This window comes from Calidris pugnax, unplaced genomic scaffold, assembly GCF_001431845.1.
Source record: "Calidris pugnax isolate Ruff unplaced genomic scaffold, ASM143184v1 scaffold36, whole genome shotgun sequence".
NCBI classification, from domain to species: domain Eukaryota; kingdom Metazoa; phylum Chordata; class Aves; order Charadriiformes; family Scolopacidae; genus Calidris; species Calidris pugnax.
Genome location: NW_015090825.1, coordinates 1,441,922 through 1,466,516, shown reverse-complemented (window position 1 = coordinate 1,466,516; position 24,595 = coordinate 1,441,922). Strand labels below are relative to the sequence as shown.

The following is a 24,595-nucleotide window of genomic DNA, read 5'->3' as shown; positions in this document are numbered from 1 at the left end:
CTCATTGTAGGTTTTTTTAACATGGAGAAAAAGTTCTGGGTCATCCCAAACCCATTTGTGTTTCTCTAATGAGAAACTCCACTGATTTTGAAAGAAACTTTTCCATTTTTCTTCAGTCACTGTTACTGAAAGCAGCAGGCTGTCCGAAGGACACCTGTACGTTTTTCCTGGTGGTTTGAAGATGCTTTGGTCCCACTGTCCCTGGCGTATTTGGTTTGGAATTTAAACCAAGGACTCCTATTTGCCAGGAAAATGCCTATGCCCCTAGGACATATTTAAGAGATCATTCAAAGGGGAATTTCTTCCACAACAGAGAAGATGCTCCATTCCCTGCATTCAACCACCCCAGGGCAGATGTGGCTTAGTGGCTAGGGCTCCTTGAAGGGTTCAAGACTTGGGTTACAAGAAGAGTACAAATGAGGAAATTTTACTCAAGTCTCTAGTATTCTAGCTAAGTGTCATGGTTACACAGAATGCAGGGGTTGATGTCTTTTTTTGCTGAGAAATAACTGCAGAAGCACAGGGCTCTGGCTGCTGTGTCAGGAATGCATCTAGTGACTAGTCCATCTACCGACTACTGTGCAGGAAACCCAGACTCATCTGGTAGGCACCTTAAGTTAGCTGGCTTTGGGTTGAATTCACCACTAAAAAGTCATTTTGTGAATCTCACATCAATAAGCTGTGCCATCTTGAAATGACAAAACATTTGAATAATTAAACATTATTGTTTTTTTATTCTAAAATGTTTTCTTAGGCTAATGTTATTCTCTGGATTCACAAATATTTTCAGGATCAAAGAAATGCACTTTATATAAATAAGCCATGTGCAAAAGTAAATTAAATTAACAAAAGGAATGTAGCCTCAGTTTTTCCTGCTTCCATATTGCTAGCTTGAACAAAAGCCTTTCGTTGCCAATTTTACCTTTTTTCAGTGATAAATTTGTGAGATTAGGGACAGATTCTGGAACTGAGGGTGGTTTCTGCTTGTTGTAGTTATTACCTGTTTTGCTCCCAAGGTGCATTACATGGCAAAGCACCACTCAGTGTATGGAGAAAAGATGTCAGGCCATATAGAATTAAATATAAAACCCGAATAGGAAGAGTTTGAAAATAATTTAGTACAAGAAAACAGAAAATTTATTTCAAAGACCTTAGAAGAAAGCATTAGATTTGCACTTCATTTGAGGGTGTGCAGCTTTTGTAACTTTTTATTCCAGAGAAGCCAACACGTTTTGCTACCTCATCTCTCAGTCTCCAGACATATTTTATGTAGTCTAAACAGCTGTTTATTTTGTGTGTGTTACGATTTGAAATTGCTCTGGCTCAGGCTGTTTTCAGGCACAGCCATCTTGTGTTCCCCTCAGTGCAGATGAACTGTGCCTGCATACATACTCGCACACAATTTCTATTTCTGTTCCTTTCTGCAGCTTTCAGGAAAGGTTCTGCAGACTAAAGGTATGTCTTTCCTTTTTTGCATATGGCAATACTTACGAATAGGAAGAGTTTGAAAATAATTTAGTACAAGAAAACAGAAAATTTATTTCAAAGACCTTAGAAGAAAGCATTAGATTTGCACTTCATTTGAGGGTGTGCAGCTTTTGTAACTTTTTATTCCAGAGAAGCCAACACGTTTTGCTACCTCATCTCTCAGTCTCCAGACATATTTTATGTAGTCTAAACAGCTGTTTATTTTGTGTGTGTTACGATTTGAAATTGCTCTGGCTCAGGCTGTTTTCAGGCACAGCCATCTTGTGTTCCCCTCAGTGCAGATGAACTGTGCCTGCATACATACTCGCACACAATTTCTATTTCTGTTCCTTTCTGCAGCTTTCAGGAAAGGTTCTGCAGACTAAAGGTATGTCTTTCCTTTTTTGCATATGGCAATACTTAATGCTGTGTTTGTTACTGGCAAAAAAAAAGTGAAAGGGAAAAATTAGAACTGAGTCTTTGGGATAAATGAACACGCTGTTGGATTCATGGACCTGATCACTGCTATTGATGCGGACAGCCTTCTCCATGAGAGAGTACCACATGAGAAGGATTCTGTCACATCAAAGGAATTTTAGAGCTTCATGTGTTCCTGAAGGCTATGGATTCTTAACCTGGTCTTGTGAACAGGGAGTAGTGACCATTCTGTCTTATATGTAGAAGAGAGTTCAAGCTAACCTCTGGCTGCAGGTGGTGGGGCTGTGAGAGCACAGTAACATTCTGGATAAGGCTAAGAATTAGGAAGTTATACAAATAAATCAGATGCCAATTCTGATCTCATGCTCTGGATTTCTTCAGAGCTGACCAATTAAAAAACTGATGCTTCCGTCTTTTTTACTGCAAACAGAATTAATTTACCTCTTGTCCTCAGCAGCATTCCATCAGGAATTTCCAACCTCTATTTACAAGGAGGTAGTATGAATTAAAATTCGTATCTAAATATACCACATCTTATTTATCCAGTATTTGCACATGTATAATTTGTAAGTATCTTAAGTTGCAGTTAGCAGTAGCTAGATGCGTACAGAGTCACAAAGACTGTCTTGTTTTGGGAATTCCATAAGTGATCAAAGTATAAATGGTCATGCTTAGCTCAGTTGACAGTATTGGGCAAGTGCAACATACTAGTACTGACTAATTTAAAACTGCACAATTTTCCTTCTTAGTGTGATAGCATTCTGTGATGATGGCTTCTGCAGCTATTTAGAACCATACAAAGATAGTAGTAAAACATAAGCAGCAGGTCTCTAAAGAATCCTACAGGTAGGTGTAAACATTCATAATTAGGTACATTTGGAATTACCAAACCTTTATTAAACAGGCATTGGTCACCACTTGCTTTGGATCTACTATGTCCACCAAAGGCTCCTTCATGGCAACATCCCTAATACAGGTCATGTCAAAGCCGTACACATTCTCCCACCCTGTCAATGCAAATGGATGTGTCAAAGATTAGCAGTAATAATAAAATTTTTTGTTTCTCAAATTATCTTTCATTTGAAAGAATTTCTAGCATCCCTTAACTTTCAGCTCTCCCCTTCAGCTGTTTGCTCCCTGCCCCAGTTGTCTATGTCATCATTGCTATTTTACAGAATGCAGTTGTGGCAAAATAACCCCTCAATGTCTATCTTTGAACAAGTGGCTCTTGTTTTTTGGTACCCCCAAAACTGTGTTAAATGGGATTTGTTGATGATTTTCATGGCTTTAGACATTTGAGAGTGTTGCTTAAAATCATATAATATGTCAGGTTGAGACTTGAGAATAGCTGCTAAGACTATTCTATCCTTTCCTACCCATTCTGGTTAATATTTCTTTTTCTTAATCAGCATGCTCTTTAATTATTCAAGTAGTCTTCATTTCAGCAAGTGCAGTACTGACAGGAGTAGAATTACAGGTGTGTTTCAATGTTTGGGACATCCAAATTTGAATCTGCATGTATAGCATGACAAAAAAGCAAAATGTCCACTTTCTAAAAGATTTAAAAGCCATGCTGATCTTCTATATTTGAACTGTTCTTCTGATTGTTCTGATAAATGCTACTTGTCTTGCCAAGGTTTTTTTTCCTTTTTTTCCTTTTTTTCCTTTTTTTTCTTGAACAAGTAATATCCCCGGGAAGAGTACACTGGCTTTGCTTTTCAGATTGCTTAACAAAATGAAAACAAAGACCTCCAAAAAAAGTGAAATCTTAGTCTTATGAATCTTATGAATCATACCAGTCAAGGTCTATTTGGTGCTCAATTTAAAAGTCTAAACTGAATACTGTGAACTTCTTAAAAGCATGTTTGAACACAAGCAAGGTAAACCAATAAATAGTAATAGTGAGCATTTTTGAAATGTCTTGTTTTTTTCAGAGCACAGCATTTGAGCTATTCGTATTCCCACAGGACTATGATTGAAAATGCAGCATGAGCAGAAAATGTGCATATTTCTAAATTGTAACAAATCTAGACATGAACAGTTCTTTGATACGTTATCCCTTTATTGGGCGGTGAGTCTCTCAATATTTCAGGGGAGCTGATGGTCAAAACTTTCATTTCAGGCACCATGATCATGTGGGAACTTCAAATTATACTTACAGAAGCCATATGTTTTTATGTGATTACTCAGCAAAGATTAACTATGAAACCCTAGGAACAATTTAGTAACAGTTGTTATCTTGGGGCCCCCATCACTTGATGTACTTCAACCTATGTGGAACGCCTTTGAAATACATGCCACAGTCTGTATTAGATAAAGACAACATTATATGTTTTACCTATGTTTTCATTGACTCTAGTAATATTCTGTGGCATTAATAAAGTTTGAGAAATCAGAAGTCAGATTTTTTTTAGAAACCTCATATTGCATTATTTCTTAATCAAAATGATGGTTCTTGAGTGCCCTTTGAAATGCTCAGCCCTGCATCTTGCATGAAGGCAAGACTCTATCCACCTTAAGAGAGAAAAAAGAAAGATGAAAATTCAAAATGTAAGGAAACATCATCAAAGATTTATAAACTGAAAAGAGAGACAAGATGGTGGTGCAGATAGGTGGTGAGATGCAAATAGCTGAAGAAGACACAGAGGATACAAAAAGTGAGGGGACAAGGGAAATCAGAAGGGAAATCAGAAAAGAAAGTGTCTTAAAGGAAACCAACACTTTAGAAGAGAAAAGGGACCTGAAATATTATTTTTTTAATGATGAAAAAATAAACCAGTTGAAAACAGGCATGTTGTCTATGGGAAAAGAAAAAAGGCTCATGACCTAGAAAGGAAGGGGTTCAAAAGCAAGGTGAAAGAAGGCAGAAGGGATCCTTTCAGGCCAAAATGGCTTTGATTCCTTTACACCTGATACATCCTTTTGAATCCGTAAATTTTGTAAGGAATTTAGCTGTCAAGGTCATCACATAACTGAGGAGAAAAATCTAGGCTGTGCTTGAGGAGTAGATGTAATTCTCCCTGGCACATATGCAGACATCTTGTCACTCCCCCATTACCCTGGGCTTGCTTTTGACCCAAAATGGCAGTTCTGACCCATTGGCAGTTCTGTGTGTTGGCACTGAATTTGATTAAAGAAGCACCAAACTTTCTTTTCTGAAAGGAGCTGAGAGGCAAGGAATGAGGAGTTAGGCATTTTCCTTTAAAGGTTGACTGAACCCATTAATTTGACCTAAGCTTTTGCATGCATCCTTAATTAATGAAACTGCTTTGGAAATTTGTGTTTTTTTTTTCCCCCCTAATGGAAAATGCCTTTAAGTGAAATTGACCAGCTCTGAAAAATAAATAAAAGCCAAAAAAAAATAAATAAAAAAAAACAAACAAAGAAAATAGGAGTGAGATGATGTAGAACTTACTGATTTCATCAAAACTATTATGACCAAATAAATGCAAACTTGGGTGACAACAAGTTGAATGTGAACCAGGATTATGACACTGTGATGATGAAGGTGAACCACATGCTGATATGAGGAGTGTCCAAGAAAATGAGGTTTGCCTAGCCTGCTTTAGCAAAGGCTCTAGGGCTCTGGGATCTAGTTGCTATCTGCTGCTACAGAAACAAAGAAAAAAAGTCAGATTCCCTTCAGGTGACAAGGGACAATGAAGGCAAGTTTCAGCAAGGAAAATTGTGACTGGATATTCAGAAACATATTTATTCCTGAGGGTGCTTCAGCATTTGAACAAGCCCAGAGAAGCTATGGAAACCCTCTCTCTTGACTCTGCAGGGCACGGCCCTGGGTGACCTGCTTTAATTGTGAAATCTGGCCTGCTTTGAGCAGGAGGCTGGAGTAGGTGACCTGTAGAGGTCACTTACTACACCAATTATTCAATTCAACTTCAATGGGAAAAAAAAAATTAAATGTAAAGGAAAGGTTGATTTTATGCATCTATGAAGTAAAGCAAAAAAGTTTAGAACTTTTTTTAACATCAAAGTAAAATGGAAATTTAATTTAAAAATTGTAACATAAAGTGTTTAAAAAAGTTTGAAAAAAGTTGTTATCATTTTTTTCAGGCTAATTTCTTAACACTTATGATTTATTTGCATCTTATTAATGCTTCTGCTGTTGTTATTTCAAAAAGAAAAAGCAAGAGAATATTACCAATTTTAATGGCAGTTATGTGGGATGCGGCAGTATTTATCAAAACAACAATAAAACTAAATCTCCTAAAATCCACATTTTGAAATAGAGGTCAGTATTTCAATATAACTCTAAGCAAGGTCCACATCAATTTATTCATGCATCTTTCCTTTGTGCACTTTAAATTACTGCAAGTTTCCTGAATTTATCACCCAACTTTCTCGATGTTCATGTTTATATTGGAATGCTGACCTCGTCAGCCTGATTTCTTGGCTTTTGCAAAACTTTGCCAGTGAGGAGATCACAATAGCCACTAAAAATCAAATATTTTAGGGAAATAACCACAGAAAATGGTTACAGTTAGGTGTTTACTTACAGTGAATTTTGAAGTCCTTGTACTGTCTGTCTTCAATTGCTACCACGTACAAAGCAGCTCGGTCTGGAAACATTAGCCCTCCAGGTTTCTGTTGATGAATTGTGGGGAAATGGATCTCGTAATCTATTCACCTGACAAAGACATCACATTTTGAACTGCACATACAAAAACCAGACAAGCAGACTTGCATGCCTTTATTCTTTTCCTTCAGATTGTCACATCAGCTTTAATCTCAGCAACTCTTGCAGCCCGTGGCAAGTCGTTGGATAGTGTCTATGTGAATTTCACCAGCAGTTACTCAAAAGCAAAGCTCTTTTACCGAGATCCCCTTTGATAATCTTTTTGTTAAAGCCTAAGAAATGGCACTTGGACATGTAACTGTGTCTCGTTACGGTGACAGTGGGAGAGGGAAGGCTTGAAGTCAGACAATAAATGATGATTGCTCCAGCAAGGAGTATGACATGCAGAGCACCTACCAGCCACTTGTCTCGTGCGAAGATGACTGTGTTTAACATTGACTCATAGAACAGACAGTAACCCATCCACTCGCTGATGATGATGTCTACTTTATCCACAGGTAATTCAACTTCTTCGACTTTACCTTTAAATATTGTGATTACTGAAAAAAGAATCCAAAGAAATACGTTTCACATAATAAAACACCTGACTAAGTTCCTTACTGGTGAATGTCAGGCTGATGTTTTCACTATGATTCTCTTCTTGAATGCCTCTAGATAAGGGGTGACTCCATGCAAGGCAATGGATTTTACACTACTTTAAAACAATTAATATAATAAACAGAAATTTTAGTATCAGTAAAAAAGAGGGAAAAAAAAACACAAAGAAAAGCAACAAACCAAATAAAACCCATATATAAAAACCAACAGAAAAACAGGCCTTACCTTGTTACCTGCATGATCTCATTTTACACACCCTTTGGAATTTGGAAGATTTCTAGATCATTGGCTAAGTTGTGTAAATTCACCTCAAATCCTTTAAACGTCTCTGTATGTTTACATGCACGTGATCTCATCACTGACATTTACGGACTCATTTATGGACTGGGATCTAATTCTCATCTGCTGAAAAGACATAGTGTGCTGGTTTCATAGTTGTGTAAATTCACCTCAAATCCTTTAAATGTGTCTGTATGTTTACATGCACATGATCTCATCACTGACATAACAGAGATTTATGGACTAGGATCTAATTCTCATCTGCTGAAAAGACCTAGTGTGCTGGTTTCACGATGAGGAAACTAAGGTTTATTTCTTCCATGAGTTCTGGGGAGCTGACTCACCTGAGAAAGTCCAATCTAGCCTGACAGGACACAAACAAGAAAGTGTGTACAAACATGGTTCCCTCACTAAATCATTTTTCATTCCTTTCTGCTTCACGATTGAATCTTTCACAACACTGGCACTCTCACCCTGAATCTTCTGTCTGGTTTAGACTCACATAACTTTTCACAGTTATCTAAAGTGAATGCTGGGAGACATTGCTGTCAGGTATTTTGTCAGCAGATTAGTTTCAAGGAAATTAAAAAGGCTGCTGTAAATTTGATGTAGTAGAATACCATATCTCAGAGACACTATTACAACACAGCTCACTATTACAGACAGACACTATTACAACACAGATGCTATTACTGCACAGTGCTGGCAGTACTGTATACTACTTGCAGGAGACTGGGTATGTACTGCAAAATAACAATAATTTTGTTTTAGGATCACTACACAATCCACTGATCATTCTTGGATTTTTTAAAATATATTTCCTATTTACAAATCTATTCTAATTTCTTTAGACAAATAATTTTCAGCTTGTGTTTGTCTGGTATTTATGTTGTTTGTTGCAATGGCTCTGGATTCTTCCTTGGCAAGATAACTGATTGAAAATTGGAATAAAGTGAGTTGGGAATATTGGAATAAAATGAGTAGGGAATATTTTACTTTCCATTACTAATTGTTAAGATTATTGTGTTACTCTTAATAAATGGTGTTTTTTAATTATGGCAATTTTTATTGATGAAAGTGGTCAACATTCAGTTTTAGGAAGATGAAGGTACTTTCACTTAACTAAAACTAAGTTAGCTGTTTAAGAGTGGAAGTGTGGGTTGAGTGATTTTTAGAACCCAGCCCAGGGAGAATGAGGTTTCATCCTTCCAAAATAACATGCACTAGTGGCATTACTCTAACCAGGTGTGGCCACTCTATTTGTGTAGCAAATTTTTAATCCAGACTGGCCCCTGAAGAAGCTGGGAACACTCTGGTTCAGACTGGTAACAGGAAGTATCAGCTGATAAGAGAAACCTGATTGAGAAAGAGCGAATTCTCTTCTCCTTCCTTGATTTAAACTCCCTGTCACGGTCAGTAGCTCAATAGTTCATCTGTCATTATACTGAAGACACTTCTTCAGGGTTCTCTTTAGTTCTCTTTTCTCCCGAGAACTTTCACTGCCACGATTCTTTTAAGGAGTTAATTTTAGTGCTGTTGACAGCTACCAGGGTGAAACACCTGCAGACTTTGAAGCCCTCTGTTCATCCCCAGAACAGTCACAGCGTTAGCAGCAGCACAAAGTCCTCCCACCTCCCTTCACTTTGATGGAACTTCTTCATAAGGCACTACGTGGGAACAGATTGTGCTGTCCCCAGGTGTATTGAATCTGCTCTGAAAACAGGGGGCTTTCTCTTGGTTCAGCCCCTTTTGCTGGCTCTGTATTTCTCTAAACAATTAGTGGGGAAAAGACACAATTTCTGTGAGCAACAAGATCCTTTGGCTCAGTACCTGGTTGCATTAAAATAAAAGTGAATGTGGGTCGGTGTAGAGTGTGTAACTGTAAATGTTAGTTCAGTTGTGTGTTTTGTTTATATTGGAGAGCAAACTGCAGTCTGACAGGCTGCAGTCCAGGCAAGTCTCCTGCCAAAAAGGGGAAGGGTCTCTGCTTCTTCCTCCACATTTTTTTCCCAAGGACTAGCTCCCTGCAGAAACAGGAGGAAGAAGCAGAGATAAAAACCTTCTGCAACCCCTGGTGCACACTGGATCCTTCTTATTTATTCTGACAACGGTCCCTTCACACACAGTTCCCATTGCTGGAAATCTAAATGTGAATTGATTTATGGTCTTCTGTCTGTGTATCTCTTTGATGAAAGGCCATTCTGGGAACATATGGGCTCTGCACCAAGGGTGAGATCCAACACCTCGTTATTTTAGTGCCTCATTGCTACTGCGGAGGAGAGTATTTTCTGGTCCTTCGCTTCCTTCTTTTTCTGAACCAAAAGTTGCGTAACTGGCTGGCCTCATATCCCACATCCCTGCTATTTCTTTCACACCACACAACTTGAATATACATGCTGTTCAATACATTCTCCTCCCAAACAGCTCCGCGTTAGTCAGAAGCTGCCAGTGACAGCAATAAAAAATTAGAGCAGATCTATACCAGAAGAGGAATCTATCCCACAGCAGGGCAGACAGGGCTGAGAAGGGGAAGGGCAAATGATGAAGTCCAGCCAGCTCTGACCTCTGCCACTCTGCAGCAAAGGCAAGCCCTTCGCAAAGGGCACTTCTAAACAATAGCTGTGGCACAGCCTCGGTTAAAAAAAGCCCGTTTTTTCAGGTTGTTACAAAGATATCTTGTGTGCAGTGCTTTGGAGGAGGACTGAAGACATTAAATAGAGCTGGTGGGAGATTTTTGTTAAGAGTTTGCAGTAGGTTAGGGGTATTTTTAGTATTTTTTTTTTTTTAAATGAAGTTTTCTATCATGCTTTTATTCTGAGAATTGGACATTTTAATTTGTGCCACGTGTTTCAATCTGATTTCTTAAAATTAGTATTTCTAAAGTTGGAAGTCAGAAGAAATTCAGTGAAAAATCTGTATTGGTATGGAATACTTTTTGCTTTGTACCTTATTTCAATTTGAATGTAAGTGCATGTGTGTGTGTGATGATTCTATTTAAGAGATAAAGTAGAATTCAGAATTAATTAGAAAAGTTCGGCTCTAGTATGGGGCCTCCTGTCTGCTTTGCTAAATCAAACTGCTTGCTGATGAGCCCTTCTGTTGTCTGTGAGCCTAGAATTAAATGTAGAGGTAACTTCTCCTATGAAGAACTGTTGTAGTGCCTAGAATTAGATGTTTAGATTTGTATTTACATAAGTACATTATGCAAAGCTACCATTTACATACAAACCATGCAACATAAATTAATCAGAAAAAGCGAAAACAGTTATCTTCTCTTTCTCCTGAAGAAAGTTTTATATATGCCTTACTATTGTCCAAGTGATTGGCCTTGATAATTTTTTCTGAGTAGTCAGATATACTTGAGCATTCGATCTAGGAAAAAAAAAAAAAAGAAAAAAAGAAAAGCAAGAGGAAGAGTAATTATGTTAGAGATCTCAGCTATACAAATAAAACTAAAATCTACTGAATACAGCAGACACTACAGAGCATGTAACCATTGATAAAGAGTAAATCAAACCTGTGTGGGGCAGGATTATGATCAATGATATCTTAATATTTAAACTGCAGTTTGTTTTTGAGTTAAACTGGCTCACACAGAAAAGATTGTTTTTAAAACCATTGAGATATGGGAAAAAGAGGCCCTAGCTACAAAATTACGTAATTTATTAATCATATTATTTAATTTAGTCCTCCTGCTTTAGAATATTGTGTCCTCCCCCCAAAAAAAATCTGCTGAAGGGAATGAATTAGCAGGGTGCTACATTTCCTCACATATTCTAAAACAAAATACATTCAAACTTTGTGAATAATGTTAAAATGCAAACTATGCCAATACTAGTCTGTGTCAAGAAGCAATTGCTTTTCTTCATGAAAAATCTATCACCTTTGGCAATGCATGCTATCAAAAAAGTATACAGACATTTTGCATATAAAAAAGGACTGAAATTATTGTATTTACAAAGCCATCCAGATCTGCATGTCTTTTCTTATGCTTTTGCTAGGAAAGGAATTACAAAGTAACTTCTAGTTTTAGATTTACCCTTAAATTTCTTAAAATCTGAGTTCTAGCATAAAGCCCATGTTTGCAATGATCTTTGATATCTTTTAGAGAAATACGGCGTTCCATTAACATCTCTGACTTTTAGGCCCTTTTAAAATCATGAAGGCCAAAATTGCTGGTGGTCACCTAATCTGTTCGTAATTTACCTCTTCCACATTTGACATTAAGCTGCTGATAATACTTTGTGTAATCCTTGTCTCTCTAAAACCCTATAGGGATGTCAAATAGAATTATATTTTCTCTTGTGAGGTGTTGGTGAGGAGTGATGTGTCCAGTGAATTCCATTTAACCTCTAAAAGCCAAACTGTGCTTGACCTCTGTGATGGCAGGACAGTGAATGGAAGGACACACAAATCCCTTATTCTTTTTATGTAGTCCATGAAAGAGCTAGACATAATAGTAGCTATAGTGTCAATCCCTGTCCCCACGGGAACATGAGCATTAATTCTACACTCCTTAAGATGTCTGACTCAATGGCCTGAACATAAACCAAAACTGGCACGTAGGAAGCAACACCAGAGTGCCACTCCAGAGAGTCCAAGAAAGAAATCCCTTGGTGAGAACTCTGTCCTTTTTCTCCATCCAGCTTCTTCTACCTTTACTATAAACTGTATAGACTATATGCCTTATCTATACTTACAGCCATTATAACATACTCAGTTTTCCTGTCTGTATTCACATCTGTCTGGCATTTTCAATTCCATTGTCCATTCTTTCTGCTTGTTTTGGATGATTTTTAAATAAAGCATGCGTATGTAGGTGTTTGGAGGTGACTTTCCAACCTTTCTAAAGAAAAAGATGCAAAGAAATAAAAAGTTCTATTTCGTGAATGACTACAAGTTTCCAAAAATCAGCTTCATTCTCAAAGAAGCAAAATAAAAAAAAAACAACACTCAAATGTTCTAGGAAGGAAGATATATTTCAGAAAATGAACTTGCCTTAGGGTGCCTAATGCTGTTCGCCTCTATTTTGACTTGGACTCTATACTGTGGTAAAATTTTATTTTAAAAAGCAACTCATTTCAGAAAAAGAAAATGCTGAATTCTGTAGGTGAAGGAATAGGAAAAACAGCATTGTCAGGTTTTTTCCTCAGTTCACTTTCAAGTCAGTGATCTGCTCAAATCTGTCCAATTTTACAAAGCATTTGGATTTTACAAGAACTGTGTGTTCCAATGAAATAGGTCCATACCTCAGTTTACAGGCATCGAATCATAGAATGGTTTAGGTTGGAAGGGAATTTCAAAGATCATCTAGTCCAACCCCCATGCCACGGGCAGTGCCATCTTTCCACTAGATCAGGTTGCTCAAAGCTCCGTCCAACCTGAGCTTGAACTCTTCCAATGATGGAGCATACGCAACTTCTCTGGGCAACCTGTTCCACTGTCTCACCACTGTCGTTGTAAGAAATTTCTTCCTTATATCCAATCCAAATCTACCCTCTTTCAGTTTAAAACCACTGTCCTTTGTTCTATCACAACAGGTCCTAGTAAAAACTTTTTCTCCACCTTTCTTATAAGCCCCCTTTATATTTTGAAAGGCTGCAACAAGGCTTCCCCAGAGTCTTCTGTTCTCTAAATTCAACAACCTTAACTCTCTCAGCATTTCTTCTTAGGAGAGGTGTTCCATCCCTCTGGTCATTTTTGTGGCCCTCCTCCAGACCTGCTCGAACATGTCTTTCCTGTACTGGGGACCCCAGAGATGGATGCAGTACTCCAGGTAGGATCTCACCAGAGCAGAGTAGAGAGAATCACCTTTCTCAGCCTGCTGGTCACACATCTTTTTATGTAGTTCAGGATACAATTGGCTTTCTGACCTGTAAGCACACTCATATCCAATTTTCCATCTGCCAGTATTCCCAAGTCCTCCTCTGCAGGGCTGCTCTCAATCAAGTCGTCACCCAGCCTGTACTGACATTGGGGGTTGCCCTGATTCAAGTGCAGGACCTTGCACTTGGCCTTGTTGAACTTCAAGAGGTTCAAACTGGTCCAATTCCCAAGCCTGTCAAGGTCCCTCTGGATGGCATCCTTTCCCTCAGATATATCAATGGCACCACTCAGCTTTCTGTAATCTGCAACCTTGCCAAGGGTGAGTCTCTACTTTCAGTTTACTTCTCAGTCTTCATTCTAATGCTGCAAACATCTCCTCTTTTACTAGGTTCTTTTTCTGAAACAGCCGCCACATTCCCAGATTTCCTTTTCCCCTGGACTATGTCCTCATCACCACCTTTTTATGCAAATCACATAACACCTTCATTTTATGTGTCTGTTTAACTCCTTATAACCTGCATTATCTTGTTTGTCTGAAAATATGATAGAATTCAGATAGTTCTACTGCAAGGATTGTCCTGAATTTTGTATGACTAAATGCAGCAGATGAACCAAGGTTTCAAGGGATAATTGAATTTAGTTGTCCATCCATTACTCACCCCTCCCAAGCACCAACAGTCACATGCCAGTCCTATCTCTACGTGCCTTACAACAGCTCCACAGTTGGATGAACATCATTGCATGATCTACTGCTATCGTCCCATGATGGTTAGGGGTCAGAGGACATGAAGAAAGAAGAAAAGCTGAGGGGGCTGCTTCTGTTCAGCTTGTAGAAGCACCCCCCCGCCCAAGTCCAATAGCCATCTTCAAAAGTGCTTGCATTGAAAACAAAATCAAACTCTTCTCTAATGTGCACAGTGACAGGACAAAAGGCAGTAAGCATGAGCTGTGGAAATTGAAATTCCTGCTGATTGTAGCACTGGAATAGCTGCTGAGAGAGAGAAAAGCTGAGGGGGCTGCTTCTGTTCAGCTTGTAGAAGCACCCCCCCGCCCAAGTCCAATAGCCATCTTCAAAAGTGCTTGCATTGAAAACAAAATCAAACTCTTCTCTAATGTGCACAGTGACAGGACAAAAGGCAGTAAGCATGAGCTGTGGAAATTGAAATTCCTGCTGATTGTAGCACTGGAATAGCTGCTGAGCTGCTGATTTAGTCTCCACCCTTGGAGATTTTCCAAATTGGACTGGACAAGTCCCTGAGCAACCTGATAGAGGTTTAAACTTAAGTCTGCTTTGAGCAGGAGGTTGGATTAGATACTTCCAGAGGTCTTCTAAACTAAATCTTTCTATGCATCAGTGATTCTATGATTTACAACTCTCAAAGACCCAATGATGATTCTAGCAGTTGGCTGAGATAGTGCAAATAATAAGTTCCAACAGTGAGTAAGAGAGGATAAGAAGAACCAGATAGGTTAGTGGATGAATTTGAACCTGAAGAAGGGAAAGAGTGAGAAAGAAGAGAGTGATTTCAGCAGCACTGTAGTCAGATAACCAACACTACGCATTTGTCAACATTTCCCACTATGCTATTTGAAAAGTCACATCTAACTGTAGAGAAGAAACTGGAACATCTCAACTCTACGTAATAACTCATGGCAAATGTTTGCTTTTTAAAAGGAATACTCACAGTTTCCATTGGCATTCTTTGCCAACGGGACCATAAAGTCTGAATTTGACTGTAAGATTGCCACTGCCAGATCTCTGAAATATCTGCTTTTGCAACATAAATACAACTCTGCAGCTCGCTGTGTGACAGGGTTCATGGTCTGACAAGAAGGTTGAAACTATTAGGCTGTAGCAGAGGAGTTTTACATTTAAGTGAGTTCCTTTGAGACCTAAGTTTCCTGGATAGCACACCCTTCAGCTTCAGCACAAGTGAGCTGATACTGGTGTGACACTGATCTTTATAAATGCCTGAGGTACAGCCTGAACTGTAAAGAAGTCCAAAGCAAAAAAAAAACCAAAAAAACCAACTAACAACCAACAAACCCGTGGAAAATATTTACTTTTCTTTAACTGGGTGAATTTTCTGTCAGTGAGCTGGCTCACTGTAGAATCAGATAAGCACCAGTGCCAGCACAAGGGAGGGGGGAAGACCATATGGCCAGGGATCTGGGCGACAGGAAGGTGGGAGCACAGCGTCATGATTTTGTGTATGCTTATATGGCACTGCAACATTCTTGTGTGAGACCTGCATTCCTGCATCAGAGAAGGCTACAGGTTTGTTCTCCCCGAGGCTTTGAGACAATAAATTTTGTACTTGGTTTACAAGAAATATATTCTAGCCACCAATTCTGTATATTGTCTCATGCTTACACGCCAAAACTTTTGCTAGCACCTTCTGATTTCAGCTATCTATACTTCCATACATCTGATACTCAGATGAGGCACTCAGAATTAACATTGGATTTTTGAAATATAAGCCTGAGAATTGAGAAGGAGTTCTTGCATTTCATGTATCATTACATTTATCAGTAATAAAGATGCACAGTTTAGACACTCAGTGACATCAGTGTCTTCAAATGCACAGATGTAGCCAACTAAGTTTTCTTAAACAATTTTGTCAAAGAGGTACACAGAGAAATAGAATCTGGTTCCTCTTTTCTATGTTGTTTTGTATCTGCAGAGCAAACAGAGGTCCAAAGCAAAAAAATAATTGTATTCATCATTTTAGAGTCAGTACCAATAACTGAATACACTTAGTAAGCAAATCTACGCTCGCTCTAATGACTTCTCTGCAGAGAACTGCACATTCGTGCTCCCAGAGTTCAATGTATTTAAGGTAATCATTCCCTTCTGCCTCTGAAAAGTGTTATTGTTGGCACAGAAAACACGCACATGCTTGCTTGCATAATTCTGAGTTGTAACATACCGGGAAAAGTGTATTAAAGAAATTTGTTTCCAAGACTACAAAGTTGCAGAACTTAAGAATTTAAAAAAGGAAGATAGTTCCTTTGACTCCTCTGAGTAGGAGTTAGTCCCTTTAACATTTTTTGCAGCCAAGAAGAAATGTGGGTATGTACCAGACCACAAAACATTCCACATAAGAAAAGACATTATATCTCGATTTGGAAAAGGCACAGTAATGCAGGTCATACAAAGCAACAGAACTCCACTGAAGTCACTGTAAATCAAGCCATACAAGAGCTTGGAGAGAAGAATTTCCAAGAAAGACAAGTAAGAAAAGGTAAATCATTAAGAAAAAAAATGCACAAACTCAAAATAAGAGAGAAAGTCTTCTTACCCCATATACCTTCTTGGCACCGGCCTTTGCAGCAAACATGGAGAGGATTCCCGTGCCACTTCCAACATCAAGGACAATCTTATCTTTAAAAACATGTTTATTGTGATACATTGAGTTTCTATAGGTTAATGTGCGCACTTCATCCTTTAACATTTCCTGTGATGAAAAAAAAAACACATTATGTTATTATTTGAAGTGCTTATATGCATTCAACTCTGCCATTGAATGCACTCCCTTATTGCAATTTAAGCATTACTAACACATAATCTGAAGAGTTTTTCAAGTACTTTAGGGTGCATGCATCAAAACAACTGTAAAACTCTAGCTATTTAGAAATGAATTCTTAAGAAAAAGCATGATGTCCTTTGTACAATTTATTTCCATAAATATTACTTCACTGTTACAATTGGCAACCAGAATGAAATCTGGCTGCAGTAGTGCTTTGGGCATAGAGCGAAGCCATACAGAAATCCAAGTTTTCCTTCTCTTTCACAACTTAGAACCTCAGCAGAGCGACTTTCTGAGGTTACTCTGAAGGCAAAAGCAATCATTCCATAAACCATTATAAGACAGCAGTCTTGATAGCCTTGTCCAAAGTGATGCAGAAAGCCCATAGCTGAGTTTAGAAATACTGTGCTGGATGGTACTCCCTTACTGCTTTTCTGTTCACCCATCTATATGACCAATTTCCAGAAGATATTAATGTATAACATAGGCCACTATCTCTCCATTTTAAGTTGTCATTGTTGGGTGGCAATTTTTGCTTCATTGATAACAGCAGTACATGTGTTTCATTCCTTTAACACCTTGCTCTCAAGTGTGCATTTATCAGTCAAACTATATCAATAAAGAGCACTGAGGTCAAGATCCAAGTCCCATTTTTAAGAGCAGTGTAGGCAATTCGATACACACTTTAATTGTCTCAAAATGCTTCTGCTAGGTCTAGCAGGCTGAACTTTTGCTTCTACTACTGGCACCATTTCATATTTCAAGCAGGTAGGCAAATGAGTTTTTGAATTTAAGGATAAAAAGCATCAGTTCCCTGCCAGCAGTCTGAAGCACCAATGCACTGAATTGTTACATATATCAGGTGCTCACTTACCTCTTTTGGCAAAAGACTATATATACTTAATAACTGTAGTTGAATAAAAGAGTATTTTTATCATCAGAAAGCATGGTTTGGTTTCAGGCAAAGAAAGAGGCAGAGGAAGAGTTCAACAAGACTGGAAAGGTGATGGAGCACACCCTCATGGAAACTGTTTCCAAACATAATAAGGACAAGAAGGTGATCTGGAGCGTTCAGCATGGATTTGGAGATGACTAACCACTGATAGCTTTCTAAGGTGAAATAACAGGCTCTGTGGACAAGGAAAGAGGGGTGAATGCTTGTTTATCTTGATTTTAGCAAGACTTTCAACAGTGTTTCTTATAGCATCCTCGTTGGAAAACTACGGAATATCGAGTACATAAATGGACTGAAAACTGACTGAACTTCTGCTCTCACAATGTTGTGATCAGCGGCACAAAGTCCACCTGAAGGCCAGTAACTAGTGGTGTCCTCCAGGAGTCAATACTGGCCCCCATTCTGTTTGATGATTTCAGTAATAATAATGTGGATGATGCAACAGAGTGCAATCTCAGCAAGTGTGCTGTCCCAGAAAACTGGGAGTGGCTGATTCACCAAATGGTTGTGCTTCAAATCAGAGGGACCTCAACAAGCTGAAGAAAGAACTGACAGGAATGTCCAGAAAGTCAACAAAGGGAAATGCAAAATCTTGCATATGGGGAGGAATAACCTCAGGCACTAGTACAGGCTGAAGACTGGCTGTCTGGAAAGCAGTGTTTGCTGAGAATGACCATGGGACCCTGGTGGACAGCAGTTTGAACATGAGCCAGCACAATGTGCCCTTGCAGCACTTTGGGCTGCACTAAAAAAAGCATCATCATCAGGTCAAGAGAGGTGGTTCAACGCTGGTGAGACCAAGTTTGGGGGCCTGAGTCCAGTTCTAGGTTCCCCAGACAAGAAATGTTAGAGCAGATCCAGAGAAGAGGCCCAAGAACATGACTAAGGGATTGGAGCATCTGATGTATGAGGAGAGATTGAGAGAGCTAGGATTGCTAGCCGGAGAGACAGGATCCTATCAATGTGTTTAAATATCTGTTCAGTGGGGGAGAAAATAAGGCAGAAATAGACTCTTCTCAGTGGTAACTAATTATAGAACAAGAGGCATAAATGACATGAACAGTTTTTTCAAAGCCTTGTCCAATCAGGTTTTAAATATGTCCAAGGATGGAGGCTCTATAGGAAGCATTTTACTAACCTCCCAATAAAGAATATTTTTTCCAATTAAGTTTGTGTCCTTGACATCAACCACCTCCTTCAGCCCTGGTGGAGACAGCCCATCGGGTCTCATAGACTTATGTGTGTCTGGTTTGTTTAAGTGATCCTTCTCTGTTGAGGGAAAGTCTTTCTCACTCTGGACTTTGCCACTCATCTTAGTGACCTGGGATTCCTGAAGGTAAGTCTTGCCAACAAAATCAGCACTGAAGAAATAATTTTCCACGTATAACCCGCCTCATTCAGCAACAGTCCCACCTTTTCTCCAGTTTTTATTTTACTATTAATACACCTAGAGGAGCCCTGCTTTGTTACCATTCCCATCCCTTGCCAGATTCATGTCCTGTCCCTTGCAGGAGCAAGACTTCCACTACTGTCACTTGTCACTTCTGCATGGCTCAGGGCCAATTGGTTCTGATGCTTCACTGGACAGAACTTCTTGCCCCTCATCCACAATGAAGGCACTGAATCTGTTCTGTAGCCAGAGATCTGCAGGTGGATCAGGAGCCTTCCTCCTGGTGCCAGAGTCACAAATCTCCAGCCTTCACCAACAGAGAAGTCTCCACTCCCAAACCTGGTAAGTAGAGATTATGACTGCCCCTCCTTTCAGTACAATTGGGGATTTAGGCTCTTGTACCTTCTGAATCTTGGAGAAGATCCAGTCAGCCTCTTCCTCAGGTCGCTGATGCTGCAAAGTCTGCCAACCTCCTCTAGCAACCTCCCACTTCCCAGTCTCCCTGCACTCCCTGAGACCTACAAAGCTGCATTCTTCTGTCAGAAGCTCAATCTGATTTGAGGTCTCTAATGTGTCTTCCATATTTCTCTTAGGTCTCCTTCCCGCTCAATTGTTCATCTATCTTCTTCCATTCTTGGTCTAAATTTCTGAATGCTACACTGGGAAGATGTAATTGGCAGATGGAAATCTTCTGTTTATGCATATGTCCCACAAACAACTACTAGAGTAATGGAAATAGATATCGTTTGTTATGCGGTTTGTGAAAAGCACCGCTGATTTCACATTGTTGGCCTTTTTGCATCCTAGTCTTTCAAATCCCATCCTCTTGGGTTACATAAATGTAAGATATTAGTGTCTTTTTTAGAATTGGTCTAAAGTCAACTTTTTGATAGCAAATATGGTCCACTGTGTATTTTGATTCATTCTAGGAGTGTATTTGCTGGAGGCTATTGGGCTATATGTTCCCATTAAAGCAGCCTGTGCATTCAAGGAACATGCCAGGAGTCAAGAAATTACTGGGTTTTTCCATGTCAGTTGGGTACCTGTTCTGCTGGCATCTGTACTCAAATACGCAAGAAGAAAACACCTAACTTGGCAATAGGGTGGTCTCCACATGTGGTTGGGTTAGTTTGCAGCCCTCATAAACGCACTAAATGGATGCACGCATTTGAAGATCACCACTGTACAGATAGCTAATATCAGCTCTGTGGGGAACTCATATACATAAGGATCTAACTGGGACAGAGGTTTTGAGTACAGGTCTCTAGAGAAGTGAGTGATATCTTTGGCACTTAACCAGATTACACAATCTTCTGAGGAAAAGCAGAGGAATATAATCATGTGCAAGTGGGAGGGGAATAACTAGCTAATAAATCAAACAAAACATGATGATGATGAAATAATTGAAGAAATAAAAATAAATGTTACCTCATGAATTCCAAAGTGAGCATAGGAATCAAAGTAATAATCCCTGGATGTCATCTCTTCTGGATTGATGAGCTTTGCCATCTTGCCTCGGCCTGGGCAGCTTGGTTGCAATGGGACATGTATAACAGATTGAACTGGCTTTGGAACAACAGTAGGCTGAGGAGGCTGGGATGGGATGGGGCAAACCTAGGAAGACACAGAATATTAAGAGGCATCATTAAAAGAAAACATTTCTCTTGATGTCAGCATAGGGATATTACTGTAAATAGCCAGGAGATAGTAAGACCAAAGACAACTTGGGTATCATAACTGAAATTTAGGCTGCCTTCTGTTCCTGACTTTTTAACTTCTTGGCTCTGCCTTGGAAAATTTCCTTAATGGCTTTTTCTTTGATGTTCCTCTGCAGATACCTACATCAGTGCAAAGTAATGCCAAATTATTGGTGTTGGCTAAAGTAGGTGACTCCAAACATTGACACGAGGCAGTTAAGAGCTAGGTTTTCTCCTTTAATGTCTTATTCTGTCGAACTGCCACAGCTTTGTGAGAGGTAAGTTGTAATAAATAAATAGCTCCCCTGCAAAGAAGAGGTCATAATCAAAGGATTTTGAACACAGTGTTGCCGACAAGAAGGACGGGATTCACAATTGATTCTTAATTGTCAGGTAAGGCATCTGCCTGTATTGATGAGGTAGGTCTGAGAATGTTCACAATACCTTAAAGTCTCTGACATTGTCTGAAAGACTCTATGGAATATGTGATCCCTTAATTTAGTTTCCAATTTTTGGGAGATGTAGGTGTTACCAACACCCCTAGTCCGTTTGACTTCATTTTTCCTTGCATATTGCATCTCCAACAACAAAATTTCAATAAATCCAGAATGCTCACAACATCTAGACTCAGATTTGAGACCTGTAGCATCTAAGACAGAAGACAGAATGTTTCATGAACATGAGACACACATGATGGTCTTGCCCATAGGTACCTGTATATCTTTCATCCTTAACATGAAGCAAACTGCTGAAAGCTGAGAAGGACTGAGCAAGATGCTACAGCTTCACATGTGCATTAAGTCACCTGCAAATTATGGGTCAACAACTTCATATATTAAGAGAGTCAATCCTACTTAAAATACATCCCCTCCGCTTACACTTTTAAAAAAATTTTCAGATTTAGTAGATTCACAGTGGGAACCAGATATGCCTGAATGTCTCCTAGGTACTTTCATAAAGTCGACTCTATCTTCTATAGCTTGATACTGCCAGACATCAGTCCCTTGTACTGTCTCTGAATAGCATCAATTAGCCTAGTTTAGTTCACTTCAATATAAAAAAAGAAAAGTCCACACCTTTTTCTCACTTGTTTATTAGAAGATTTAAATGTGTCATCTTCTGATGGTTTCTTTGGTCCATCTGTGAAAAATGAATACTAGTGGTTTATGTTCCTGTAACACCTTTGTCCCCAATTTGGTCCATCTGTGAAAAATGAATACTAGTAGTTTATGTTCCTCTAACATTTTGTCCCCACAGATCCAGAAGTGCTTTATTTATAGTTTTTTTCTGTTTCTGATGGTTTTGACTTTATCACCTCACCCAGTTCACCTCTCACTCAGAATACAATTGTTCCCAACTGGTATTTGTATTTCTGTCCTGTCTGACTTTATCACCTCACCCAGTTCACCTCTCAGAATACAAATACCAATTGGGAACAATTGTATTTCTGTCCTGTTTAGTTTTAAAATGTCCATCTGCAGTCATTTCTCTTAAGAGACTATTTCATTGCAAGCAACACCTTGACAGCTCATCCTGTCAAGGTGTTGCTTGTAATACCCAACCCTTCCCAATTTAATCTTGATATTTTTAATCACATATTTGAGGTCATATCCTAGGACTTTTCTCCACGGGTATACACACTATCAAATTTTTGCAGTTGACTTGCCCTGTAGTCCCTTCTGTATTTGTCTGCTGGGTTACAAAGACTTAAATTGTAGATATTCAGAATTTTGCTTTAATTTAATACAAACTCTCGAAGGTCTTACACTTTTCTCCTAAATCTTGTCTCCACATGATTTTACAAGTGAAATATGTAAATATAAAAGTCACTGAACTCTTCATTCTGTTCCTGTCTTAGGTAAGAAGGTCTCCAGATACAAGATAATACATCACAGGCAATTGCTCAAAAGCTACCTACTGGAGAGAAGCCCTGACAGTTTTTGTAAATGAAACCAAAGGGATATTAGCATTTCAACTGATATCAAAATACAAATTCAAATGTGTTTTGCTGTAAAATAGAAAGCATTTTCTACAAGAAAAGAGACTAGTCTTGAAGAAGAACCTTCTGTCTGGGTCTCAAGCAGTATCAGTTCTGCTCCTGGCTGCATGGAATTTGTCTAGACAGGGTTATGAGAAAAAGAGTTATTCTAACTAAAGATACAGAATGAAACTAAATTCAGCAACTCAGGCTAGGAAAGTTGTCTGAATGATTTTGTGTGATGTAAAGGAATTAACTTTGTTACCTCACAGTCTGCAAGAGAGCTGAAGTCTGCTACAGCCAAGGAGTGGCAAGATAACTTTTATTAAGCTATCGAGGCACTATTAGACCTTTGACTCACAGTACTTTCCAGGTTTATCTAAAGTACCTGATGGTGTACTGCTCTTAACTGTCCATCTACATATCTGCCAGTACATATCCCATGTAGTAGAAGAAGCAGAAGCCCATTAGGTCTGCTTCTCAGCTGCCTTAGTTTGTAGCCAAGAAGCCCGTGGTAAAATGTGTTGATGGTGGTTGTGTGACAATGCTAGGCTGTGAATACCATTAGGTCTTGCACTGTCCATCCAGTGCTATGGGTATCATAGCCTCATGCAGAAGGGGTAACAGAAAATCATATAGGGGTGGTGATCTTCTCAGCCAGCAGCACTCTGTCACAGGAACCTTAAATCAGCTCCTTCATTTCCGTTTAAGGAATATTAACATAACAGAGACCTTTCAAATTAAAATGATATCATTTTTTGCAGCATCTGTAATACCCACTGCTGTAATTCCTGTATGTAGCACTGTAATTCTGAATCTCCAAGGCAAGGTCACAATTACAATAATAATTTTGTGAGCAGGGCTCAGGTAATCCCTCTGTCATAGATCTGCTGTAGACACTTTGAACAATTTCAGTCAGGAGTAACTCATGTCATATGACAACAAACACCTGGGGAAAACATGAACACAGTGGACAATTACAAAATAAAGAAATGTAATGAAAGCTATCATTTGTATCAGAAATAATAAAGTCTTCAGATATACAGATCTGCACCTGCCAAACCAGAAACAACTAAGCTTTTAGGGATATGGTATGACTACTTTAGGAGAAAACATGCCTCCAAGAGAAAAGCTATCATGGAAAGATAGCTTCCTGTATTCTTTCCAGAACTGAAAGGAATCCTTGATATGATTTACAAGTTTAGCACATATATACCATACCTGCCAGAAAAAACCCCTCATCTTCTCAATAACTCCTGAAAAGGGAGAGCATGTCGGGGTAAACTTCACATCAATGAAAAGAATCTAACAAAATCTGTCTGAATGAGCCATGTTTGTTACAAGTACAGATTCCAGGCTAGCTGCACATAGTTCCAGGACACTGGAACAGGACACTGCCGTTCTGTACCACTGTATTTTTTAAATCAAAAGAAATTAAGGAATATCTTCCCTCCTACTTTTAAAAATGAAATAAAGTTTCTTTCCTCTTTCTTTGTAGACAAGGTTGGTAGATTACAGATACATCAAAGGTATTAGCTCAGGACCACTTTTTAAAAAGCTTTGAATTCTTACAAAAGGCAAGATTCATAACCCTTATTCATTTTTCAAAATCTCACATCTGAACATCTTGATGTAAGTTTCTAAAACACATCTAGGTACTTCAGTGGTGGATGTTACTTTCAGAAATGTGGAGTTGCCCACATGCATCAATGGAAACTGTTGAAATTTTTCTTTCTTGACAACTGGATATAAGTCAATGTGGATATGAGGCTATCTGGATGCACAATTCCCATAATACAAAAGAGAACTGGGTATTCAAAGTTATAGGCTATTTTGAAAATGTG

General features: G+C 38.8%; 1 protein-coding gene across 1 annotated transcript in view; it reads right to left on the bottom strand.

The window, feature by feature from the left end:
- PRMT8 (protein arginine methyltransferase 8) overlaps positions 1-24,595 on the bottom strand; it is a 77,882-nt gene that overhangs the window by 10,969 nt on the left and 42,318 nt on the right. The window contains exons 2-7 of the mRNA XM_014940133.1: positions 20,505-20,690; positions 16,504-16,659; positions 10,684-10,747; positions 6,896-7,038; positions 6,420-6,507; positions 2,797-2,912 (exon numbers count right to left, since the gene is read on the bottom strand). Coding sequence (XP_014795619.1) covers positions 2,797-2,912; positions 6,420-6,507; positions 6,896-7,038; positions 10,684-10,747; positions 16,504-16,659; positions 20,505-20,690 — 753 coding nt within the window. The remainder of the gene's footprint in view (positions 1-2,796; positions 2,913-6,419; positions 6,508-6,895; positions 7,039-10,683; positions 10,748-16,503; positions 16,660-20,504; positions 20,691-24,595) is intronic.